A 27873-nucleotide genomic window follows, 5' to 3' on the forward strand; every position below is an offset into this window, starting at 1 on the left:
GTGACTCCTCTACATTCACTCCCTCACCACTGACCACTTTTCAGGGTTAGTTTATTGAACAAATCACAGTGGCGTTCTCACAACTACAGAAGGCATGATCAACTCCTCTATGGTTTACAATACAATCTACAACCCAATATTTCATGTGTCTAAAGAAGAAACCTGTATCATCACAATTTATTGTTCAGGCACTTAAATATGCACTCTTGTAGGTAGAGACCGGAATGTTTAAAGCAAAAAGGAAGTCCCCAATATGGGGTAGAGTTAACATTCGTGCTCACCAATGATTCATGCATTAGCAACACATTAATTTAATGCTTTACAAAAACACTCGAGAAATAGGGTCTGCTCTATTTTTTGCTGTAGTATTCTTCCTTGTGATTCAGTAGGAAACAAAACACATCAACTCAAAGACATTGGTTTAGTAATTCAGTAGAAAACAAAAAACACATCAATGCAACAGACATTTGTTTAGAGTTGTTTTCAGTGTGAAACATTCCTGAGTGGTTATGGATTCCTGCAGTTGTACAGTGCTGTGTTGTCTCTGAACTGAGATTCAGGCATAATTTAGCTTATAGAAATCAGAGGGCTCGAGGTCATCTGCTATGTAAATAAAGGGAAATGTAACACTCATGCGAGCTTCCTGTTGTCTGTGGGATGGATGGAAAACTCATTTCAAAAGCAACCCCCCCCCCCCCCCCCGACAGTTTTCTCCTTGTCAAAGCATTATTCTCCAGTAGTGAACTTCTTCTCTTCGCTCGTGTATGTCTGTCATGTCTTTCTTTGCTGCTTAGTGTGTGGGCTCCTCAGTATCCCTTCCGTGTGTGTGTGTGTGTGTGTGTTTTCTCATCTCCGTCCCCTCCTCTTTCCTCTTCGTGTGTGTGTACGTGTGGTCACCGGCAAGTGGCTCCGTAGATGACGAGCCTGCAGCCTGGGAGAGTGTTTGGAAGAAGACTGGGTTTTGGGTGGAGGTGCAGCAGACTGGGTTTTGGGTGGAGGTGCAGCAGACTGGGTTTTGGGTGGTGGTGGCGGTGCAGGCTGGGTTTTGGGTGTGGGGTCGTCAGCCTTGGGATGCTTGCGTGGCCTGCCTCGTTCAGCCTTGGGATGCTTGCGTGGCCTGCCTCGTTTGCGTTTTGGGACACCGTTCTCCACGAGGGTTGTTGGTGTTGGAGCTGGCTGCTTTGCATGCACATTCGCCATATTGGCCTCAGCTGCAGACACGCTCTCGTCCACACACTGATGTTCTGCCTTCTCCGTGGCGATGGCAACATCTGAACATGGCTGCTCTTCCGGTTTCTCAATGTTGCAGCCCGGAACCTCCCCTCCCCCTGGAGTAGGGACCTCTTTGGGCCGACTCTCGTTCTTGTGTTCCGAGCTTGAGGCATCTACCGGCCCACTAGGGGAGATGTTCCCAGCATCCTCTGCCAGTGACTCGGAGGAGTGGTCATCAGAGCTGTCCACAGCCTGGCAATTTCCTTTCAGATCTCTGCCATTGCAGACGGATGGTCCCTCTGTTGTCCCAGGTTTGAGTGAAAAAGGACTGAAGGTGACTTTCCCAGCATGCACAGAGGATGTCTCCGTGGCGTCGGCAGTGCTCGGGGTGTCCGTCAACGCTGCCGGGTCTTTGGCCTCTGCATCAGCTTTCTCATCAGGTTTGCCAACGTTTGTCAAGACTGGGACAAGGAGCAGTTTCACAGGTCCGCCTGAGGATAAACAAAATAATAAAAAAGGGAGTTAAACACATATCTTCTGTTTCTCAACCACTGGTCCGCGGCCCACTTGTGGTCCGTGAGGACATTGCTGGTGGTCCCTGACCATGGATTCAGTAATGTAGTTGCAATGAAGAAATCAGTATTTCAGTGGTTCGGAATTCAGTGGTGGTCCTGGGGTTACGCAAGAATTAGTCAGAATGGTGGTCCCTGGTTCACAATCAGTTAAAAACTGAATGGGAAAGGGGGTTAAACAGATATCTTCTAACGAAACGACGGCAAAGACACACTAGAAGAGAAGTAAGATTGAGTCACCCCATGAGTTGGAGCCACCCCTTTCTATCAAGTTCCATGAAAACTGAACTTGTGATTTTTGTACGATCTTGCACACAGATGGACAAACAAACAGACAGACTGTCAAATGTGTCACACCTACAATATCATTTTCTTGGTGAAGTGAAAAAGCAAAGCAAAAAAATCTAGTCATTATCTAAGCAGCGGGGTGACACTACCAATTAACAGAGGAATGCTAAGAAAAGACATTACCTAAATGGCTGTATTGAGGGGGCAGGGATTTCACCTTGAGTAGCGATAGCACCTTGTTTATATCTGTAAAAGAAAATAAAGCATTAAAGTGGTATTATATAGTGCAGTCTACAGTTTTTAGGTTCATTTGTGTGGGTGGAGCTGCTTTTGTAAAGCTAAGGGTCACACACACATTTAAAAACCTGTAGTAGTTACATATAGGGATGTCCGATATTGGCTTTTTTGCCGATATCCGATATGCCGATATTGTCCAACTCTCAAATTTCGATTCCGATATCAGCCGATACCGATGTCGATATGTGGGTTATTTTTCCTCAAAACTAATTTAGGTAACATCACATATCTCCTGTTGTGGAATTAACACAACATGCTTAATGTTATTGTGATGCCCCACTGGATGCATTCTTGAATGCAACAAGGCTTTCCAAATGTTAACATTGTCTGTGCAAAATAAGAAAAATTTAGGGAAAAAGTGCCATGTTTATTTTTTAATTGTCTCAAACAACAGTTTGGATTACACTCTCCCTGAGATAATCTTGACAATGCCCACAACAAATAGGGCAAATTTGACTTCTTCACAAATGATAAAACATTGCACCTGAACAACTATGTGCAACATAGCAGAATGTAAAGCCAACTAAAATAACAGGCATAGTGTATGACAGGCTACCCATTTTCTGTGTTAAATGAGCCTGCATTTGTAGGATGCTTCATGAACTGTTTCTTTAACTAAAACTCAATCACCTAAATTGAATGAATGCACAAATATGAGTCAATTACAATGTGGCAAGCAACTATACTGCACAATTTTGAAAACATTTGTTTGAGCTACAAAAAATACTTCAGGCTTGAGGTGAAGTACATAACGGGCCATACCCACAATCAGGCTTGGAATTTCACCATTTTAGGGGCAAGGCCACTTGGCCTTCAGTTGGGCATATTTGGTGGGGGGCACAAAGGCCACATGTCAGGGCACCAAGGCCAAAGTTAACTATACAGTAGTAGGCTATAAAAATGATCAAAGTTGTATTCACTGCAGTAGACCTGCATCACACTGTTTACAAAAACATAAAACATGACATATTACATATAACTGTAAATCATCTGATCATCTAATATTTTCAGATATCTAGGCTATATTTAACATTTATTTTATATTTGGCCTGTTATGAAATCATGTATTGAACAATTTAAGCACAGCTCAGCAAGAAACTCAAATAGCCTAGATGCATGCTTAGCATTTTGTGATCATTAAGGCTACTTTCACAAACTCTTACAGTCAGCTGTCCTCTGATTTACCGATATCTAGGCGACATTTGTAATATTTGTTTTGTATTTGGCCCGTTATGAAATAATGTGTAACAATTTAAACACAGTGTAAAACTTAAATCCCAAATTTGGAGACATCCATGTATGTTGAAATTTACTGCAAATTCAAAACGGGATTAGCCTGGAACGGCTAACTGTACAGGGGACTGATTTACACCTTTCTGTTCGGTAAGGTCTGCTGTTTATTCTGATATATGGTTTGTCATATGTTAAACGAAGGGTTCTGTATTCCACCGAGATGAATGGGTAGGGAGATGGACGCAAAACCTTCAGTAGAATTTATGATTGAATGATATTATTTACTTTTCTCGCGAACCGTTCACCACAGCAATTAGCGGCTAACATCGTTTAAAAGCTGAGAAAAAGCTCTTTCATGTGATACTTGTGATGTCTGTGTGATGAGTAGGCTACTTCGCGAGTAGTTCAACTGAGAAGAATGGGTTAATTTGGACGCACTTTCTTGCGCTGTCACTTTCTCCACTGCGTAATTTGGCCATAGGCTAAATATATATCGCTATTAGTAGGACGCAAAGCAGAATATTTAAAGAAGGGGGCACCAAGGCCACCGTGGCCTGTAAACCTCTGATTTTCAAAGGGGCGTCACGGCCAACTCAAGGGGCTACGACGGCCATGGCCAATTCCAAACCACAGACATAATGTTGAAACAGAGCGAGCAAGTTTGTTACTGCAGCCATCCACGCTTGTTTGTATCAGAGCCCTTCTAAGACTTCTCCTTATTAGACATTCTCTGTTTGTATGCTTCAAGACGCAGCTTGATGAGGTCATCATCTGTCCGCCGGTAAACGCTTCAGGAGCGCATAGGCACTATTTGGGTGTAACGCAAGCATTATTTTTATCGGTTTTAAGGCAAAAAAATCCGATAACGATATTAACAGATATTACATTTTTATGCTAATATCGGGCCGATAATATCGGTGGGCCGATATTATCGGAAATCTCTAGTTACATACTTTTCTATATCATGCTTACACACACACACACACACACATACACACACACACACACACACACACACACACACACTTAGAAACCTGCAATAGTTATGTAAGGGATAACGTATGGAATGCCGGTCATTATTGGGAAAATAAGTTCTGACAGAACGAACCAGACCCTGATGGGCAAGCAGAGGGGTCTTGCTTTGCCCTGAAGGGACTTATTTTACCGATAATGACCAGCGTTCCATAAAGGGGCTAGTTCATCTCACCTAATCCCGATGATGGAATATTCTGCTGTCCTTGTGCACCACTGTTGCTAGGTGATGACAGCTGGCTAGAACTGCTAACTTGCGCTGCTAACAAAACAACCAGAAATAAATTAAATGGAATAAAATCCACCATCGCCACATACACTAGGGTTAGCAAAACTTGCTTATCAGGTAGTGGAATTAAATGACATATTAACCACGATTAAGTAGTTAATAGTGTTAAAAGTGTAAGGTTTTGCCTACCGTTGCTTCCCGGCGTCAGCAGAGCAGCTCTGAGCTCAGGAGAGTCTCTGGCCTTCACGTCTGTAAAACAGCAAAGCAAACTTTAACACACACTCCTGGTGACCATCCAGGGCTCCACATTAATGCTTGCCTGGTTGCCCTTGGCTATCAAATTGTTACAAGTGGCAACTAGATTTGGTTGGCTTTGGCAACCGAAACCTCATGCCTGGTTGCCAAGCTGTGATGAGCCATGTGAACAGCATTTGAATTTGCTCTGCAGCTCCGTGTGGCAATTCCCCAATTCACAGTGATTTACAAAATACGATGGCTGCGCTAATAGCTTAAGTATTACAGGAAAAATATGTTTTCTGGACTTTGTTTAATTTCACTGCTAGTTACGCCCCTTGGAAATGGTGTGAGCTAGGCTAACAGTCCTACCAACACCTCAAAACCTAATATTTTTTACTGCTTTTGACAGACCCTGGAAACCAGCTCGGCAGGCCCACCCCAACCCCCTATGAGGGGTCCCCCTAAAAACCTGCCTGAGCGCCAGCTGGGTTTGAGGGTCCCCACGGCGGGCTCCACTCCAGTAGCTTCCTCTTCCTGGTCCTCGAGCAGCTGCTTCCTCTTGCGCTTCCTCTTGTGGCGTTTCCAGATGGCGAAGCGCTCGGTGAGCCAGTCGCACTCCTTGGCCGTGAGCTGCGTCTGGCTGGGCTTGTTGCGCTCGCTCTGCCTCTGGCGGTACTGCTCCAGCAGACGCTGCCGCTTGCTCGTCTCCTGCAGCTTCTTCCTGATCTGCTCCTCCGACTTCCCTGAGGAGGACAAGGCCATTCATTCTCTATGGCGAGTCTTAACAGTACACATGTAGTACGTTTTGTGTCCACTGGTGGTTGTTTCGAGTTTGCCATTGAAAACGGAATGAAATGTAGGCCTACCTGCCAACAATGTAGCAGCCTACCTGATGTGACAGATTGTATCGCTACAAATGACGCATTTCTGTCCTCTGATGGCTACTCTATTTAGAAGGGTATTTTGTGACCATAGCATAAAACTCTAATAGTTTGAGAACTTTAAATTATTTTTAGGATATTGCTTGTTCACAACTTTTTTTTTTCAGATTAGATTCAACTTTATTGTCATTCAGCAGAGTACAGGTACAGAGCCAATGAAATGCAGTTGACATCCAACCAGATGTGAAACAGAAGCATTAAATACCAAAGTGCAGGTTGCGTACAGTATTCTGTGCAGTTATGTAAACGAGAGATTAATTATGTACAATAATATATATAGTAGAAGGGGGTCACTTGCGCTTCAGCCTGGTTGGTGCTCACGGAACAGGACACAGAAGTCAAAAGAGGAGAACCAAGGTCTAACTAATCAAGGAGCAGGACCGGAGCACACAACGCTTTAAGTGATTTTTTATTAGCCTAGTGCAAATCGACTAACGTTTCGACGCCCATGCGTCTTCTTCAGAGTGAGTTTATAGAATTTATATATAATTTCTATTTATACTCTCTGTACATAGTAGTGTTGTCACGATACCAAAATTAATGTTTCGATACCGATACCAAGTCAAGAATTGCGATTTCGATACTTCTACTTTTTAAAAAATGTACAGTATTTGATTTGGGGGCCCCACCACCTTGACATAATCATCATCAGTAATATTGAATATATTGTAGTGTGATCATTCACACCAGTGGCCATCCCAGATTCTTCTTGACTCTCTCCACACAAACACACATGGAAAATGATGGCTTATGTCATATTTCATATATTCTGCATAATTACTAGTAAATATATTTAGCAATTTGAAAACTATTCTAAAACTATACATATTTTTAAACTATTACACTTAGGCATATCTTTAATGTGGTGTGTAGGTCTAATTGAGTGCACATTGGTGATGTGTAGGTGTAATTGAGTGCCTGTCACTTTAAGAGATACGTGAGAGTAATTGACCTTGACTCACGGTTTTAGTCTAGTGAATAAAAGTTGCACATAGCGCATAAGGATATGTGGATGCAATTAATTATGTTTTGTATGTCATTAGATAAAATAAAAGTCCAAGAAAATCTTTCTGGGATCAGAGAAGAGATAAGTGTCTTGCAATGTCCATTAATGATTTTAGCGAGCACTATTGTCAAACATGACCTGAGCTAGCGGGATAGTTAGCAAGGATCTCCCTTCAGATGTAAAAGTTTGCGATGGTTGCTTAGCCTATTTCTAAATTACATTGAACCCAAATAGTAGGCCTAAATGACCAAAATCCCACAGCCTAGGTAGGTTAGCAACACAAACTTGAGAGATGCAAGTGAGCAAATCAACTTGATATTAGCCTATTATTATGTGTTACCATAGCATCACTTGAACTAGCAGCCATGTCTCGCTGTTTATAGCACGACAGCTCTGCTTATGTGTGTGTGAGGAGAAAAGACGCACAGCCACAGGTTAGGGGAGGAGGTGCTAGAAGCATGCCTTGTGCACACGCATGTTACTTCAAAAGAACACGGTCATTCTCAAAAGTATCGATACTAATAAAATTAGGCATCGTGACATTTTTAATTTCAGGGTATTGCGATACTTTTGTAGTATCAGTGCACCGTGCAACACTAGTACATAGCCCTCTATACTCCTTTTCTGTCACTGTAGACATGAAAACCTGTATTTACCTAACTATACACTGTTGTACTGTACATAATTAATAGGTATATTGCACATGTTTATGGGCAGATTATGGAATATACAAAATATATATATTGTGTAGTTTTGGGTGTTAGCAGTGCAAGGGCATTGATGAAACAGTGAGCTATTTCCATGTTGAACTGCATTTTAAATTGATATGGCATGATGGCAATATAAAATAAACACAGCTAACAATGGTATTAGATTGCAATAGCCTATGATTAAACGTAATGGATTAATTTTCAACTAAGGTAGACTGCTGTTGTTCACAGCACTAAGCTATTTACAGTTACTGACATACTCCGAGTCTCTGGCCCTCTCTTAGAGCCAGGCATAGTGAGCTGGCCCTATGAAGAAAACGTTTGAGGACCGCTGCTCTATATATCTTTTTACATGAGAGCCTCCGTTTTTGAAACCCCATTTGATGAACACCCTAAACTTTGACAGAATCTAATTTAACCATGGGAGAATTTTCTCTTTTTAATAGTTTACCAGCTACACATGTATTATTTAATTTGATTAAAGCTGGCTGAGCACATAGGCAGGCTTCCAATAGGTCAAGCTACTGCTGGTTTGTCAGGGTCAATCTGCTGCAGCTAGTTCCCCGCTGAAGCGTTTTGTTTGCTTCATATGCTGCAACAACAGCTTCCACTAAAATCAATGGAACTGGCTACACCAGACATGACCGCAGCGAGAACATTAAAACAAATTAGACCAGTCCTCCAAAACTATTTGTACGCTCCGCAAATGGAATACTTCAGTTACATGCCTGGTGCAGTCTGCCTGTTAGTCACACACACAGATCCTTACCGGACAGGTCTGAGATGGTCTTGATATAGACGGACTGTGTTTCACGCAGGGCAGCCTTCCTCCTCTCCAAGCTCCTCTCTCTGGTCTTCAATGCGCCAATGATGAGCCGGGCCTGAGAGAGAGACACAGGAAACAACAGTCAAACACACATGCTGCCTGTTGCCCTAGGGCAGGGGTCTCAAACTCAAATGAGCTGGGGGCCACTTCTGCCAATGTCATCTCATTGGAGGGCCACGTCAGTGTTAAAGAATAATACAAAAAAAGAACAGCTATTTCCTAAAATGCTATGTTTTTTTTTTTCAAATACTGTATTTTCAAACACAAAACTACAAACAGAAAGTGCAAGACTTTTTATCTATTTTTCACCTGTGCTAGCAACCTTAGCTTATAAATAAAATAATGATTAAATAAATATTAATACAAATTATAAAAACAAACAAAAAAGCATAAAAACAAGTAGGCCTATGTGTGTGTTTCACACCAAATAATTTTTTCCCCTCTCAACTGTTTTAAACCTGGCAAACTAGGGGTCAGGGTTAAGAAAGCAACACCATTGAATTTTTATATCAAAACTTCAAAAGGCCATGGCTTGAAAGTGGTCAGAGATAAAGTCCTACTGTAAATGTAAAAATCTTTGAGTATAAACAAAAGTTGTACATTTACCCATCTAATTTGCCACTGGATAGCAAGCAAATTATGCACCTTTCAGTAAATACTGGATGAACATATTTGAGCAGATTTACTTTCTTTTTTGTCATATTACCCACATAACAAATTAACAGGAAAACACCTAAGATGTATACCAACGATAGTAAACTATTACTAGCCTATAACCACAAGGCCTACAATAAAGTATCCTGGTCAAATCAGTTCCTATATCGCCGGTGACTTTGTAGTTCTCTTCAGAGCCCTATTTCTACAACCCCTGCTGTCTGTACCACGTCCATTACGGACACCATCATCACGATTACACTGCAACCTCCAAGCTATGTTGGGCAGAGGGTCGAAATAAGCATGGTATGCTTAGTGGACACCGTGGTATACGCGAAAAGACGCACCTCCATTCACATCGTGACCATCACTGTCAATAGACGATTGATCATAATCTCCAACAGGATATTCTCCCTCAGAATCAGAATAGGTGAATAACGTGGCCTACCCAAGACTTCATCACACGTGAACGTTTTTCAACAGTTGGTCTAGGCCTGCTATGTCTGCTTCAATTTGTGCAAAACTATTGCATCGCTTCCGTGTCATTACAAATGCATGTCTTCGTGTTTCTCGTGTGTAATACAAGTATTTCCTGAAAACGTTGTGCAGCAATTTTGGTTTGAATCAAGCTCTGGATGTCTAGCAAATAATGGAGGAGAGTACAAATGAGATTTGTCACCGTACTTGGATCTATCGTCTATTTTAATCAGTATCGTTGTTTGTCGCAATTAAAAATACCGGTACCCTCAAGGGCCGGATTACATTATTATTTTGACATAGGTCGCGGGCCGGAATTGGGCCGGACGCGGGCCGGATTTGAGGAGTTTGAGACCCCTGCCCTAGGGTGACACTTAACACTAGAGCTGCCTACAATTTCAAAACTACTAGAACTTTTCATTTTGACCGTTGGAATTTAAACTCAAAAGCAGCAGAACTATTTTTTCTTTTTTAAGAAAGTCATTTCTCAAAATGACCCCTCGCAGCCTTTCTAGTGTACAGACCCGCCACATGAATGTGCAAATGGAGTTGAAGAGCACAGGGCGATGTGTCGGATGTCCGGCGTGGGACGGATGGCAGCCTACCTGGTCCAGGATGTCCTGCTGGGTGACCTTGAGGTTGCTGATGCGCAGCACCTCTTTGAGCCTCTTGAAGCCGTTCTCCTGGACCACGCGGCGCTGCCGTTCTTTAATGATGTGATTTAGCGGCTCCGGTGTGGGGTGGACCTTTGTGCCCCGCTCTGAGGACTGCTGGATTTCAGGACCTCTGTGCATTGTCCCGGTGGCCTTGGGAGGAACTGCAGCTACATTAGCCTTAGGTGTTCCAGAATCCTGTTGGGATGTTCTATGTGATATGTTACTAACTTGAGGTGTTTCAGAAGCCTGTCTGGAGGTTCTAATTGATGTGTTACTAGCCTGAGATGTTCCAGATTCCTGTTGGGATGTTCTATGTGATATGTTACTAACTTGAGGTGTTTCAGAAGCCTGTCTAGAGGTTCTAATTGGTGTGTTACTAGCCTGAGGTGTTCCAGAATCCTGTTGGGATGTTCTATGTGATATGTTACTAACTTGAGGTGTTTCAGAAGCCTGTCTGGAGGTTCTAATTGATGTGTTACTAGCCTGAGGTGTTTCAGAAGCCTGTTTAATTGTTCTAGGTGATATGTAGCTAGGCTTCGGTGTTCCCAAGACCATTGGAGGAATCACCACAGGGGCAACGATCGTCTTCCTCTCTTTCACCAATGTTCCGGTGATTTGAGTATCCAGCTTAGACATTCCAGCGATTTTAGAACCCTTTCTGGACAACGTTCCGTATGATTTGTCAGTAGCCTGAGGGAATGCTGCTGCAGCGGTCTTAGGAATCACCACAGGGGCAACGATCGTCTTCCTCTCTTTCACCAATGTTCCGGTGATTTGAGTATCCAGCTTAGACATTCCAGCGATTTTAGAACCCTTTCTGGACAACGTTCCGTATGATTTGTCAGTAGCCTGAGGGAATGCTGCTGCAGCGGTCTTAGGAATCACCACAGGGGCAACGATCGTCTTCCTCTCTTTCACCAATGTTCCGGTGATTTGAGTATCCAGCTTAGACATTCCAGCGATTTTAGAACCCTTTCTGGACAACGTTCCGTATGATTTGTCAGTAGCCTGAGGGAATGCTGCTGCAGCGGTCTTAGGAATCACCACAGGGGCAACGATCGTCTTCCTCTCTTTCGCCAATGTTCCGGTGATTTGAGTATCCAGCTTAGACATTCCAGCTATTTTAGAACCCTTTCTGGACAACGTTCCGTATGATTTGTCAGTAGCCTGAGGGAATGCTGCTGCAGCGGTCTTAGCACCCCCCACAGACATCTTCACCTCCCCGTCAGAAGCCTTTGGCAGCTGAATCAGCGTGAACCCCCCTGGCAGGGCAAGCGAGGAGCTCATGTTCTGAGAAGGGTTCTGGTCCTCCCCGAGCACCTGCGAGTCCAGCTCCTGTGGTTTGGACTGCTCCGAGGGAGGGCAGATCCTGAAGGAGAAGGCTCCGACTCCAGGCAGGGTTCTGACGGCTGCGGAACCCTGAGAGATGCACATGGTGCTCTTCCCTGACAGCGAGAAACGCTTGGCTACGACAGCCGAGGCGTCTGGAGTGACAGGAGGAGTGTCTGGGTCTGTGCTTCCGTCCTGAGAGGAAGAGGAGTTTTCTGGCCAAGGACCACTGGGTGTAAGGAAGCCACTCTGAATGCCTGTTCAAAAGGCACAAGCACAAGTAGCCGGACATTAACATCTGACACCACGTTCAATGATGTGACAAGCCAGCAATATCAGATCAATAACATGAATTTTAATCTAAAACTAGTTCATTTTCGATTCATTCCATAACATTTTAAAGGCCCCTACGCTAATCTAGTGCAGAACCACTAGATCAGCTCTAGAACCAGCCTCTCACTTCAATTCAACACTGTGCAATTCAGTTACATTTTGTTTAATTCAATTAATTTCAATTAAATTCCCAACTGTGTAATTCAGTTGAATTCGAGGCCAGGCTTGTGGTTGTGTGATGAAGCCCACTGAACTGACCTGGAGCAGAACCTGGGGTGGGTTTGGGCCTGATGGCCTGGAGCGGCTTCAGGGGCACCAGCTGCACCAGCTGGCCGTTGGGCTGACGGTAGAGGGCGCCCTTCTGGGTGCTGCCCACTGGCTTCAGCATGACCTTCTGGGCGTGGGTCACCAAACCGGAAGGATCAAGGGTCGATGGGGCAGTAGGCGTGACTCCATCGGGAGAACCAATGGGGATGTAGAGAAGCTGAGAGGCACAAGGTTCTTTTGGAGGAGCATCAGCTGAAACAAAACATGAACAAAATCACACACTGAGATCTATACATTGTTTATGAAGATCAACATCAATGTTAATCTAAACACTGCAGTTTTCTATCATTTACCGTACATGGTAACAGCTAATGTCTTCATATGTGAGTATAATGGCCTCTAGAGATCTGGTTCTTGAGTTGGTTCCGTTCAGAATCCTGTGAACTAGCCCGCATTTCCATCAGTCTTGAACGGAACCAAGAATACCTCATCAGCAGAGGGTCTTGCGTACATAACTAAGGCACGCCTACTAGCCTAGAAATCTAGACGCACCCTAGCGGCGGCAAATTAATTTGCTCAGACTGTACGTCTAGTATCAAACCATAGGGATTTCTATTGGCTGACGCCGTGGACTTCATCCAATCACAGCGCTCTATTTTGTTAGAGAGTCTTAAGGCGGGCTTAACAGGATAACGACAGTCCTGTGACGGTGAACAAAGAAGGTGGCTATGGCTAACGAAGAGCGGTTGTTTGAATTGGCGTTGGCGTCAACTTTGGAGGAGTTGGACTTGTGCTTTTCTTTGAAAGTTGAGCAACATAATGCACTTAAGTAATTCCTTTCGAAGAAGGATGTATTTGCCGTTTTGCCGACCGGATACGGATATGGTCGTAGCGCTGGCCTATTGCATGCCTAGGCAGTTTGAAAGACAATTCTCTGCCCGCCCCTTGGATTAAGCGAGGTAAATGGTTCGATTCCAGACTATACATTTCAATGATATAGGATGGCCCGCCAGGCTACATGCCTACTCCAGTTCATAGGCAAATCAACTGTAGAATGGCACGCCCACTCCAGTTCACACACACTCAACTACAATAACTGCCAGCTCCAAACCAACTTTTCGATTTATTTTTGGTCAAGAAATTCTTGGAACTGTTTAACATCTGGAGCGCGAGTTCTCCTTTGGTGGGATATGTCTATCTGAGGAAAAATGCTTCTTAGCAGGCATCTTGACAGCTATTCTGGGCTGCATGATCAGGCATCTGAATAAATTGGTATGGACCCAAATAACAACTCCATATAGAATGTTAGAACAGACAAAGCCTAAATAATGCAAAGCTGGAATCATTGCTTAGATTGCTGAAACAACATACACAGCCAGCCATTTATGTTTCCATCAGTAGTTTCTCTCAGTGATGCTACAATGACCGATGTTAAGGCCTATTCACACCAAGAACGATAACGATAATTATAACCATAACGATAAAAGCGTTCACACTGAACAACAATAGGGTCATTCCACGTCAATTGAACCAGGGCCCACGCACTTAGGTCTCAAAAAAATCTATGTTATCCAGGAGACACACTGTAAAATTACTCTTATGTAAAATCAATACTTTCCAAGTTACAGCCAGTTTTACAGGGAGAGGGGGGTGTCGATTTTGGTCGGCCTCTTTTTTTTGTCAAAGTTCACAAGCCCACAGCGCAAGAACTAAACCATATAGGAGGCTCAAATTTTGCATTCTGGTACATAAATAGGAATAGTATGTAGCAAAATCGTCACGTTTGGTCTGGATGATCCTGCATGGTCATAGTTGTCCCTCAAAGTTGATCAAAATTTTATTGGAGTTTTTGGCTGGGCTCTGTTTAGGCCTTCAGAAGACATATTTGTACTCAACATAGGCTCTTGATTTATTTTCCTTACTGAGATAAGTAGAAACACTCTCACAAAAAGCAATGAACAGAAAATAAATCCCTTCAGGGTCTGAACAGCAGACCTCACAAGTCTGAAAAATCATTTTGGTTATCATTTTCAGAGCACCCAAACACCTTGTGGGAATATACAAATATTTTTTTTATATGTTTTTCTTTATTCTCCATGATCCCTTCTTTTTAAAAACACAAATTTGACTTGTCTTATGCAAATCTTTCTTTTTTATTTTCCACCCTGAACATGGGCAAAATGCCCTATTGACATCAATATGTTTTATTTAGAGTTACCACAGTGCCACCTGTGGTTGTATAGAGTGCCACCTGTGGTAGCTCTATACAAAACATATTGATCTCAATGGTACATTTTGCCCATGTTCAGGGTGGAAAGTGAAAAAGAAAGATTTGCATAAGACAAGTCAAATTGGTGTTTTTAAAAAGAAAGGATCATGGAGAATAAAGAAAAAAATATAAAAGGTATAAAAACCCACAAGGTGTTTGGGTGTTTGGGTGCTCTGAAAATGAGAACCAAAATAATTTTTCAAACTTGTAAGGTCTGCTGCTGTTCAGACCCTGAAGGAATTTATTTTCTGTTCATTGTTTTTTGTGAGAGTGTTTCTACTTATCTCAGTAAGGAAAATAAATCAAGAGCCTATGTTGAGTACAAATATGTCTTCTGAAGGCCTAAACAGAGCCCAGCCAAAAACTCCAATAACTTTGAGGGACAGCTATGACCATGCAGGATTATCCAGACCAAACATGACGATTTTGCTACGTACTATTCCTATTTATGTACCAGAATGCAAAATTTGAGCCTCCTACATGGTTTAGTTCTTGCGCTGTGGGCTTGTAGACTTTGACAAAAAAAAGAGGCCGACCAAAATCGACACCCCCCTCTCCCTGTAAAACTGGCTGTATCTTGGAAAGTATTGATCTTACATAAGAGTAATTTTACAGTGTGTCTCCTGGGTAACATAGGTACACCTGGTAATTTTTTCAGAATATTTTGAGACCTAAGTGCGTGGGCCCTGGTTCAATTGACGTGGAATGACCCAATAAACAAAGTCTCTCCTTGTGTTAATGAATGTGACGGTTAAAATCCGATGGGTTCTGATTGGCTATTAGCTTTTTAACGTTCTGAAAATCGCTCTGAAAGTGATCCCCATCGATATCGTTCTTCATGTTGTTATCGTTATAGTTTGTGTGTGAACATAGTCATTAACGAGAACGATATTTCTTTATAGCTATCGTTATCGTTCTTGGTGTGAATGGGCCTTTACACTGAGACCCACTCACCCAGTGGTTCAGGTGCTGCCCTCTCTCCCATGGAGGACTCTTGGGTTTGAGAGGACGTGGCCGAGGAGCCTAGAGCCTCGGAGGTCTTTCTGACCGCTGCACTCTCTCTCACGGAGGACTCTTGGGTTTGGGAGGACGCTGCCGAGGAGCCTAGAGCCTCGGAGGTCTTTCTGACCGCTGCCCTGAGCCTCTCTTCAGCCTCCGTCTGAGGTAAGGTCACCATCCGGCCCGTGACGAACGCTGCAAGCCGATTGGCTGGATGCAGTGCTCCCATTCGACCCAGCATGAGTCTGGCTTTTGCATAGTGTTTCCCGTTCACCTGAAATACACAAAACATCAGCTTCAAGAACACACCATGATCTGCCTGCTACACATCAGAGCTGACCAACAATAGACTGGACTTGGTTAAGCCTTCTTCTATGTGCAGTTTTTGAGTTGCTATAACCTACTTAGAATAAGAGACCCTCACTGATTGTCTCACTCCTGGAAAATCTTGGTGTTTTGCTAGGGGTGCACGCTTGGCACCTCTGGTGTTTCTGCTAGGGGTGCACGCTTGGCACCTTGGTTTTTTTGCTAGGAGTGCCCGCTTGGCACCTTGGTGTTTTGCTAGGAGTGCACGCTTGGCACCTCTGGTGTTGCTAGGAGTGCCATCTTGGCACTTTGCTCCACCAGTTCCTCGGCCAACTGCGCCAAAGGAACAACGCAAACGTTCACAAACAGTTTTCTGATTCAGTTTTCTTGATTACTTGGCAAACCTTTGTAATTCATTTTCTTATTGAATGGAATATTCACATTAATAATGTTCAAATAAAACAGTTTCAAGGAAACAAAGTTTTTGCCAAATAATCTTTTTGTTCAAATAATCAGAATGAATCAGCATTCAGCAATTACCTCAACCAGCCTGTTGGGGGAGCCACTGGGCCTGAGCTTGAAGGCCTTGAGGTAGCCGGGCTTTGGGGGCTGTGGCGGCTGGAGCTTCAATTTCTTCTGCGACTTCTCCTTCTCCGCGGCGTCGTCACTGTCATTGTCGATGTGTGAGATGCTGAGCTTGTAGGTGATGGTGGAGTGGTTCAGACCCTTCTGCCGGTCGGTGGATAGCAAACGCACGCGGTAGAACCCCAGCCGGAACGACGGCGTCAGTAGGTTCAGTTTCAGGCGCCTGTTGAGCGCGCTCAGGACCAGGTTGCGGTGCGGTTCCCAGTTGCACTCGGAGACGATCTCCAGAAGTTTGGTTGGCTGTGCCTCCGTCTCCAGCACTTGCTTCTGGGCCACTGCAACAGATAAAGAAAACACATTCACACATAAAGCACAAAGTCTACCTCGTTTTGAGACTCACACAATGTAGGAATTCATTTAATTATCAATGGACTGGGAACCCATTTAGTGATTATTATTAGTGTCATTTAGTGTATATTAATCAGGGGGTACCCACTATATTACTCATTATAAGTCAGTGTGGCATCAAAAGCTTAAAGCATTTTGAAGTTAATAATAATTCCTTTAAATTGGATTTAATACTGTTAACTAAAAACATATCACTATGTTTTGTTTTTACTGTAGTCTAACTATAAAGCAGGGAATGTCTGTATGTCCAAATGTCTGTGTAACTGACATTGTTTGGCTGTCTACATAAAGGCCAAATGAGAAAGTTGATTCACTACTCCACACAGATTACATTACTTCTAGGATGTCCTAATTAAAAAAGATCCTACACAGTGTGACCAATGCTGGTCTGTGACAACTCAACAAATCAATGGGGTTATGATGTCTCACCTTGTGCAGACTTCTGGGAGGGTGCAGCGTCTAACTTGCCTACAGAAGTCTCAGGAGAATGATGAGCTTTCTCCTAGGAGAAGAAGACAATCAATGTGTCACTAACATATATGTTAATCACAATGACACATATTCACACAGTGTCTCACTTCTGCCCTGTTGTAAACACTGAATGTGAATTGTGTACCTGTGGCCATGACATGTTGTTGAAAAACATACACACACACACACACACACACACACACACACACACACACACACACACACACACACACACACACACACACACACACACACACACACACACACACACACACACACACACACACACACACACACACACACAGTGTGTCTCACTTTGGCACCATTACAGTTGACATTGGACCAGATATGCATGCTGGATGTGGCATACTGTCGATGGAGCACACACACACACACTTAAAACACATTTGAGGACTGGTCACCTCACCTTTGCTCTGTCGTTCATGGCGAAAGGTAGGATGTGCATCTGGGGCGGCGGCATGCTATTGATGGGCCGCACGCGCGCACACGTCATCATGCTGTCAAAGTACATGTACACCGGACTGTCCTTCTCCACCTCATCCACCCTACGACCACCACCCTACAAGAGCACACCCCGCAACAACACATCACAGTAGGCAGGGACTAATACAATATGTGACCAGTACACACAATGGGAGTTCAATTTAAATGTTGACCAAAGCTAACCACATGATGACAGTGAAGTAGGTGGGGGGCTAGCATGCAGTAGATGGGAGCTAGCAGAGAGAGGGCTTCAAATATTACGCCACAGGTGAGAGCACTATAGAGTTAAGTAATGATAAATATGTGCATTACTCTACTCTAAATCAACACAATTGACTGTGATTTATTATTAAAAACACTGATTAACATAAAATTACTACTATGTAATAATTTGAACTAATTAAACTAATTAAAATTCTGGAAGTCAGAAATGATCATCTAAGCACTCACAAGGAGTTTAAAGACGCTCTAAGCGATGTTGGGTAACGTCACTTCTGTTGACGTTCAAACAAAACAGAGAGCTAGCTCACTACTCCCTCCCCCTCCCTCCTGTGCAATTGAAACTTTCCTAAACACGCATCTCCTCGGTTATTGTCTGGAACATTTTATGTTTTTATGGTCCAGGCTGGACCTGGTTGTTTTTGTTGCCGTTTTTGGAGCCTGGGCAGTCCACAGGCACTGCGTTTTTTTTTTTTACAGTGTATTCAGGGCACAGGCAGCTAGCGGATAGTGAGGCGATGTTTGCTGTATGTGACAAAATGTGTTTTAGCTTAGTAACATCACTTAAGGCGCCTTAAAAGTACAGAAGAAGGTAACTCTTACATTCCGACAAGTTAATGTTCCAGAAACATCCATGCTTCTTACCCTGGGCTGGGATCTGCTGGCTGGTTTGGAGAGCGCTGCTGAGAGGACGGAGGTCCTGTCTGTGTCGACACGCTGCCTCTCCGGTCTGTACAGGGGCTCAGGGTCCGTCTCGCTGCCTCTGCCCTCCCACAGCACACGCACACGCTGGCCTGGGGATGGCCTGGGGCTCTTATCAGCGTCAGAGATGGCTGGAAGAGGGAGGGAGGGAGGGAGGGAGGGATGGTGAGAATTTGAATTTCCCTTGAATTTCCCCTTGGGGATCAATAAAGTATCTATCTATCTATCTATCTATCTACAGTATCTATCTAGAGTTAAATAGGAGAGTAGAGAGGGTATCTGGTTTGGGGATGATGATATATAAGTTTAAGTTTACTGCTAAATTTGTTGATAAGTGTTGTAACATATAAACACACCTAATGGGCATATTTTACAGGTTAAAGCTTGATTTTTGTTGGAGGGGGTCTTTAAAGACAGTGAAACCGGTTTTCATGTTGGATTGGGTAAGGAGAAAACTATGTTCATTCAGAACTTAAAATACAGTTCTACACATTTTCACACTTCAACACGTCTGCAGACTTACGGTAAGCCAGTAACTTCATCATATCTGCAGACTTACGGTAAGCCAGTAACTTCATCATATCTGCAGACTTACGGTAAGCCAGTAACTTCGGGTCCTCGTCGGCGGTCTTCTCTACGTGCTGTTTCCTCCACCCCTGGGCGCCGGTCTTGGTGCTGTTTCTGGTGTTGCTGTCGGGATGAGGCCTCATGAGCAGCACCCGGTGCCTGAAGCACGCGCACTCGAACATGCACTGGGGCCTGCGGCAGTGTGTGGGGCCGCGCGGCTCCCTGGTCAGGCTGAGACACACACACCCCAGCCTGCAGCAGTCCCTCTGGCACGGGCCCAGCACGTCCGCCGTCGTCCAGCTCACGCGGTCCGCCTTCACGGAGCCCTGAGAGGACACAGAGAGCAGGGTCACTCATTACAGTACATCAATGTAGGAACTCCCCTTTTCATCACATGTCAATGTACCGTGTACCCATTTAGTACCACTTTGTCTGAAACAGATGAAAAGGGTCATGGTCCTACACTACGACAACAACATTACGATACTAGGAATTCCAAGTGCAAAATGACCATTTCAGACTCTCCATTCTCCTCGTTGTAAGTCAATGTGCCATTAAAAAGAGTTTGAAGTCATTTTAAGGTAAAAGAAGGACATTGTGTTGCAATAAGTTGTAAAACTATAAGGAAAAGCCTGTGTGTATGCTTGCGAACTACACCAGACTAATGAGGCACATCTTTATGAGTCCTGTGGAGAACAACACAGCAGTAACTGAGGAATCTAAACAAATATGAGGAAAACTTATACTAGACAAGAATAAAGACACTTTGATGGTAGTCCTTTGAGGTGGAAGTTATACGTGTTCTGTAGTGACAGCCTCCCTACACCCCACAGTGTTTCCCACAGAATTGAATTCCATTTGTGGTGGTTGGTTTGCAGAATTACCTTGAATACAATAGTTTTTCACAAGTTGATATTGCGGTGGGCCGCCACAAATAAGTCAATGTATGGGAAACACTGCCCCATCACTCTCCCATAATGCCTCACCTGTGCCGTGAGGAGCACGCTCAGAGCGACGGTGGCCCTCTCCGTGGTGATGTAGGTGTCGGTGTGTCCACGGCAGAACGCATGCTTCTCCAAGGCCTGAAGGTGGCGCTGTGACACCGTGAAGCCCGTGTAGCGGCTGACGCCTAAACTGGCGTCCCGCTTCAGCGGTGCCTTGCCACCAGGGTGCACTCTGGAGCCCCACGACTGCGACACGCCTGGAGACATGCCGCCCGGGATGGGACTGTGTTTGAGTGAGTGGACGGGCACTTGGTGAGAACTAGGGCCGGGTTTAGGACTCGGCTTGGCGTTACCGGGACCAGCTGGCCACGTGGGACTGCGCGTGGCCGCTGTTGGTCTGGCGCTGGTGCTGGTGGTGGCGATGGCGCTGGCGGTTGCGGCGTGGCTCTTGAGCACGCTGTCTAAGGTGCGCACGTAGCTGCTGCCCGTGGAGGGCAAGCTGTAGGCCACGCCAGCGGCGGCTGCAGCAGCAGCCGGGTCGGAGAAGGAGGAGAAGGTCTCGGCCCGCTCACTGATGCTCTGGCCTTCACTCTCCAGGTACTCATCCAGCAGCTCACTGCTGAACGCAGACGGCACCTTCACCGCTCTCTCTGGAAACACACACACAGACACAGAGAAAGAGTAAAGAGCATGCTAAATACAGACAGCACTGACATCTGAAACACACACACACACACACACACACACACACACACACACACACACACACACACACACACACACACACACACACACACACACACACACACACACACACACACACACACACACACACACACACACACACACACACACAGATCAAGGCACATAGATAACACTCTGCATATATAACACTCACACAGCTACTTTTTAAACACACACATCACTGTGACAAACACCATTGCACTGCAAAGCTCCCATTGAAACACAACATATCCTGTCTCTGAAATCAACACAAACTGCAGTCCCATACATTGACTTATTTGTGGCGGCCAACCACAATATCAACATTGACTACCACACAATGAGTTTCCAGGCTGTACTAAAAATTGTGCTTAAATCTAGTTAGTATCATTACCATGCTGCGCTAATTTGTTAAAAACTGTTCAAATTAATTCTGAAAACCTGCCACCACAAATAGAATTCAATTCTGTGGGAAACACTGAACTGTTTTTCTTTTCAAGAATTGTTTGCTTGCAGCAATGGGCCGACTCACCTTGTGGCGGGCCAGAGGGGAGGTCTGAAGAGCTGCTATACTTGTCTCTCCAGCCTTTTATCTTAGTGAGGTCATTGGTCTTCCCTGTGCGCGAAACAAATGGAATGGTCCCTTCTGCATAGAATGGTTTCACAGAAAAACAAACAATCAACTTCCGGGTTGCCCAATCAACTTCCAGGTCAAGCAGACCAAATAAAACTCCCATAATAGATGACAAAATTAAAACTATATATTGGTGTCTGTTGATGGGGAACTCGGTGGTGATACTGACTGAATACTGTCTAGCCTGAAAACAAATGATGATCTCCTCTTCAGTTTACCCCTGTGTCCAATTAAAACACTCTCCTGTGTTTTATTCCATTCCATACATTTATATTCACCCAAGTAGCCACCTGATGTCCTCTTTCTGTCTCCCCATACATTGCACTATACATTGTCTATCCATATATACAGTCACACCACAAACAGCCTATCAATTCTTTTTGCAATATAAACTGAAAACCCATACTTTTGCAATATAAACTGACTATCCATACATTTGCAATACAAGCAGAAGGGTGACATCACCCTGTCCTTACCTGCACAGGATTGTGGGAAGGGCGGCAGGGGCAGGGCCACGCCCAGGTACTGCAGATCTATGGCCACTTCAGGATCCACCAGATTCAGCTTCAGGCCAACTGGAGGGAGAGAATTGAAGCACCACAAATGAAGCTCTTACACTCATGGCATGTGAGTGATGGTGTGCTGGATTATTAAAATGTTACAGGCACAATCTACAATCCTTCTGAAATATGACATTTGAACATTTAAATTGAGGATAGAGAAAGCGCCTCAATTTAAAACTCTGACGATCTGAAGAAGGCCCAAAGCCAAAACCTTATCATGAATAAAATCCTTGATAAGGAGCCAGAGCGTGCGGCACTCCTCTACCCTCTCTGGGTGATTTACCAGTGGCCTCAGTATGCACTCTGTTTAAACTCAACAGCCAATTAAATCCCCCTGCTCCTGTGCCCCTAGAGCAATGTGTTCATTGCTGGAATCACTTGGTCTAAGCCACTTCCTGAGGTAGACCAGTACAAACACCTGAGATCTTTTCAGCTCATACTGCATAGACAGCATAGACAAAGGGCCACAAGGAGTAGTTTACTAAATCCTATGGGTCCAATAAAATCATGGAGTACACCTTTAATCAGTCTAAAGGCATGAGGAGGTGCAGCACTATGTGTCCATAAAATCATGAATTACACCTTTAATCAGCCTGAATGCATGTGGAGGTACAACACTATGGGTCCATTATCAAGTGGACATTCCATTCAACGTGTAAGCAGAAAACAACACATTAGCACAGACAATATCAACAATGGGTGGCAGATATATGTGTGGGAGTGTGTGTGTGTGCAAGAAGTCTCTTGGAGCAGAATTCCGAGGATGGCCTTGGTGTTTTTTCCCCCCACCAGCACCATCCTGTGTGTGTGTGTGTGTGTGTGTAAGCAAACAGAAACTGATAGAAAACTGATGTTGACTCACCCTGTTGCAGAGCAGGATGGATGACCTGTCTGTGTTTGATAGACCCCAGATCCAACAGCAACACCTTCTGCAGCTGCACAATACTCTCCTGCTGGACCTCTGGACCTTCTACACATTAGCACAGACAATATCAACAATGGGTGGCAGATACATGTGTGGGAGTGTGTGTGTGTGCAAGAAGTTTCTTGGAGCAGAATTCCGAGGATGGCCTTGGTGTTTTTTGCCCCCACCAGCACCATCCTGTGTGTGTGTGTGTGTGTGTGTGTGTGTAAGCGAACAGAAACTGATGTTGACTCACCCTGTTGCAGAGCAGGATGGATGACCTGTCTGTGTTTGATAGACCCCAGATCCAACAGCAACACCTTCTGCAGCTGCACAATACTCTCCTGCTGGACCTCTGGACCTTCTACACACACACACACACACCCACACCCACACACACACAGAATAAGAGGAAGGGAGAAAAAGAGTGAGCTGTCAACAGGGGAGGAAGATGTCGACAGGCGATGGAAGAAGAACAGGTCTGATATGCTTTGGTCAGGGGGCTACAAATAGAGCCGAGGGTTGTTTCTACCTCCAGTAACTTCCTCAGGTTCTGTTGCCCTGGTTGCCACCTGGACCTGCAGGACAGGGGGGCACTTAGATGGAGGCGACGGGGGTGGCGGAGGCAACGGAGGCTGTGGGGGCAACGGAGGTGGCTGCCTCTTCAAAGGCACGTGGGTATCGTGAGAATCCTGCAGACAACACACACACACACATACATGATCATGGATGAGTCTCAGAGAATCGTGTAGTACACCACTTACAACTTCAGAAAATAAAAAGGTAGCAAGCTACACAAAAGAGGAATCATGAATCATCAGAGGAAGTGTTGAGAATGCAGACAGACTAAACCACGGGTTCAGGATCAGCAAGTGTATACAGACGTCATCTACCATTTACCTACAATTACGCTTACATTAATTAATTTATCAGAAACTTTTATCCTAAGCGACTTACAGCGACAAGAGCAAATGTTTGAGGCAAGTTGTGAAAAGAAATCACATGAATAGTTTTTTGTATTAATCAACAGAACAAAATGTATAAAAATCTACACATAGAAAGTCTAATGCAAGGGAAACAAGTAACTTTGCACAGTACTGCATTTCTCATAAGCCTTGGAGACAGGGTCTCTGCTCATTACCTTGCTAGAGAACGAGACAAACAGCATGCCCTCTACGTCATCCACAGCTAGCTCACAAGCCAATGGTTCCGCTGGTTCTGAAGGTGCTTCCGTGACTGCGTTAGAACCCCTGGCATTCTTCCCGCTGCCGGTGCTCTTGCGCCTGTGGGGGGGCATCTTTGGTGTTTTCTGAGAGGTCAGTGAGGGCCTTTTCATCACCCGAGGCGTTGAGGTGAAGGTGCGTGCAGACACTTTGGAAGCAGTGGCTCGCGACTTGAACTTAGCAGGGACTTGCTTCTTTAGAGAGGGGGCGCTGGGTCGGCCTTTTAGAGGCCACTGAGTGGACTCGTCGTCACCGTCACCATCTTGACTCTCGTCGTCCGTGCAGAACATCTCCTCGGTGCAGTTCAGGCCTCCTGAGAGTCGCGAGGAGTCATTGCCTAATGACCGCTCTGAGAGGTGCATCCTCTTCTTGAACACCGGAGATGCACCGAGTCCGTACTCGGCAGAGGAGGGGAGAGATGAGCGCTTTTTAGCCCTGGGGAAGTCAGAAGAGGAAGGCTTGTTTAACCAAACACAAAACACTACTTTCAGAGGCAGGTATCCCGGGTTCAGAAAGAAAGTCCTGCCGTGTATTCGATCTGCCTATGTGCTTAACACAGGCGATATCACTAATTTGCTAACCTAGCTGGCTAATAAGACTAATAATGACTAATAAGGATTAGCTGGTAAATGGTTGAATCAAATATGTCACAGGAATTCTTTACTTCCTGAATCTGGGAGGTCCGCTCTAACTACTTTGTCATCAGTGGATTTACACTCTTTGCAATATCAGTGAAATGGATTAAAGGAACATGCCAACTTGTGGGTTAGACCAATTAGCCTATAGCTAAAATGCGTCAGCCAAATGTAATGTAATGTAAAAGGGGGCTGTAGGCTAACTGGACTAACCCACTTCTAGTGAATTATGCTAAGCTAGGCTAATGGTGTCAGACTGGGTTATTGCACACACAGAGACAAGAAGGGTATGTATCCTCCTATCTTACTCTGGGGTTAGATGGTGAATAAGCTTCTTTCTCAAAAAGTTGACATGTTCATTTACAGTGAATAGCTTGTTTGTATCAATTGCCTGCCGCTACGACAACAAGCCAATTTACTATCTAGCCACCACCCACTGCATGTCATGTTGGGATTTTGCTTTGCAGCAAGCGCACATATATGTTTGATATATTTTGAAAAAGGAGAATATAACATCACATTGCTTAAATAACATCAGTTGCTTAAATAAAATGTTTTTGTTTTGCTTAGCCTCAGACGCAGGAGTTGTTGCTATGAGAGATGTGCTCATGCCCACAGAAAGTGTGACTGAAATGTGCCCCGCCCTCATTCCTGATAACAAATTCACTACAGAGCCAGCATCTGTCTGGTTTGTTGTGCTTGTGTGTTGCGTGGCGACCCCTCTTACCACTTGTTGCCTTTGGCGTGCTTGGAATCGGGGGAGAGAGAAACGCTGGACTCATGAGCGCCACCTGCTGGTAACTGCATGAGCTGGTCCGACTGCATCTCCTCATGGCGGAACTGGCTGGCGAACGGGTTGTGCTTGATCTTCAGCTTGATGAGCCTGGGGTTCTGGTAGCACGAGACAGCGTAGAACTCCGTCTGCGGGAACACGAACGTCTGCGTCTCTGGGCTGTCCAGGTCGACCGTGTTCCTCCCATAGGGGTCAAAGGGCACCACGTGCAGCCGCGGGATGTACCGGTGGTTGGAGTGCAGCACAACAAGGCCGTCGTTGTTCTGGAGGTTGCTGGTCAGCTTCACCGCGCGGAACACTACCGGATCTTCCATCCAGACCGAGCCCGTGGTGGGTGACGATGGGTGCGTGTAGACGCGGCCGCGCGCCTCATGCGTCTCACTCGGCCCGCATGGCACCCGGCCCTCGACTGTCCAGCGGTACCGCTGCTCGTCCAGTAACTGGAAGTCCATGACGAGGAAGTAGAGGCCGCGGGGGGCCAGACCTGTCAGCCTGTAGCGGCAGAAAGGAAACATGCGGCGCCCCTTCCTCGTCAAGAGCATCTCCGTCTCGATGCTGTGGAACTCCTGCCACACTGAGTCGTTGTCCAGCATGACACGGATTTCACTGTCCATGTCGTGTTCCGAGGGCCAGAGAGTGCCACTTCGGTTGGCCATCTTAGATTTAGTAGCAGATGCTAATCCTTGGTTATCACAGTGCTGTTTTTTTTGTCAGTGGCGTAGCAACAGCAGACAGAGGAGAGAAAAAGGATGAGAGGCGCACGTCCTACACCTCTTCCTCATCACCTGAGACAGTCATGTCTCCGAGTCTGTTGTCTGTGGCTGAAGCAGAGAGCTGAGTGGAGTGTTTTTAATGGTGCTTCAAAGCTGCACACAGCTTCAGCTCTGGACTACAAATCTGAAGTCCTGAGAGGTGTTGGTGACTCATTCTGTAAGAGGAGAGAGAAAAGATACAAACATAAGAGAGTAATTAATGAAAATCAGTTTACAGAAATGTCAGATAACAACTTTGACCAAAGGCCTACATAACATTGAAACAATGTGTAGGCTAGATGTCTGCATTATACAGTTAAGCGCTACAAATAGCATTAATTAAGGCCAAGTGTAAATGCATACACGCTTAAATGCAAAGGCATAGTGTGGGAAATTACCTCTAACGTGGAATGCTTTTTCCCACTGAGTGATTCATACACCACAATTAAATATCCAATACTATGGTGAATACATGTTTAAACAACTTAATTTCTTGGTCAAATTTGTGGGACCCCAACGCACTGGAACCATATCACCTATGGCATACACTAACTGAGGTTCATGTGCCATTTTCAATGGAGAGCAAATATCGATATAATAGTCATTGGGGAAAAGCTTGCTATAAGCGTATAACAACATGTAAACATGGATTTCTCCTAATTTGCCTTTACCCTGAGGCTCATTTATGACTAATTTAGCGCCGAAATGACAGTTAAACCAATTTCGTTATTAGACGTTATTAGAAGTTGAATACTGACATAATAAAAGAATATGTTCGAAAAGTCACCAAAGCGTAGCTAAAATACAAAACACAATTCAGTTCACTTCCTGTTCGACTGTCAAGCCTCTCCACTTCACGATTACGCTAGGCCTAAAATTGTGTTGACGAAGACTTGGTGAATGCAAGGTCACGGGCTCTTAAAAGCGAGTTGCAATCAGTCAATTTCAGCAGTGGTCACACAAGTAAGTTCTAAACGTATCTAATGTAAACCCAATTAGATTTCCCATCGAAACCCCAACACTGGCCGCGTAATTTCGTCGTGTAGCTCTTTGCCAGGCCCGCCCTGGAGCTAGCCAGGTGTGGTCTAACTTTTTAGTCCAGAATATCACCGCGCTTCGCCTTCCATGCCCCTATTTCTCTCTACATGTTGTTGTGGGTACAAACCAAATCGAACTGTTGCCTATAGTTCTCTCGCTGAAAGGTCTCTTGACTTCTGTTCTTCGACGAACACCTCCAACTCAGCAATGGAGGCCGCCACTCGCAGATCGTGCTTAGGCTGCAAAGGCCAGTCAGAGCGCATGCACATCAACCTCAATGGCGCGTGTTTCCTCCTGCAGTGCCGCGATTGGAGCGTGAGTCCATCCCGTGGTGG

At 44.8% G+C, this 27873-nt stretch overlaps 1 protein-coding gene across 1 annotated transcript; it reads right to left on the reverse strand.

The window, feature by feature from the left end:
- Nucleotides 1-40: 40 nt before the first annotated feature.
- Nucleotides 41-27873, reverse strand: LOC143109701 (uncharacterized). The gene is made up of 23 exons (XM_076272503.1): nucleotides 27666-27873; nucleotides 25683-26676; nucleotides 24239-24755; nucleotides 23630-23789; nucleotides 23354-23461; nucleotides 23056-23163; nucleotides 22107-22205; nucleotides 21529-21642; nucleotides 20316-20923; nucleotides 19358-19655; nucleotides 18706-18893; nucleotides 17765-17917; nucleotides 17296-17368; nucleotides 16414-16793; nucleotides 15523-15841; nucleotides 12291-12551; nucleotides 10320-11956; nucleotides 8527-8638; nucleotides 5574-5843; nucleotides 5053-5112; nucleotides 4810-4896; nucleotides 2256-2318; nucleotides 41-1703 (listed from the first exon to the last, which is right to left on the reverse strand). The coding sequence occupies exons 2-23, from the start codon at nucleotides 26402-26404 to the stop codon at nucleotides 847-849; spliced, it is 7194 nt and encodes a 2397-aa protein (XP_076128618.1). The 5' UTR covers nucleotides 26405-26676; nucleotides 27666-27873; the 3' UTR covers nucleotides 41-846.

The sequence above is a fragment of the Alosa pseudoharengus genome, unplaced genomic scaffold (assembly GCF_046254945.1).
Source record: "Alosa pseudoharengus isolate Yale_2024_CS ecotype anadromous, Long Island Sound unplaced genomic scaffold, YU_APseudo_1.1 YU_APseudo_1.1_scf_7, whole genome shotgun sequence".
Lineage (NCBI taxonomy): Eukaryota > Metazoa > Chordata > Actinopteri > Clupeiformes > Clupeidae > Alosa > Alosa pseudoharengus.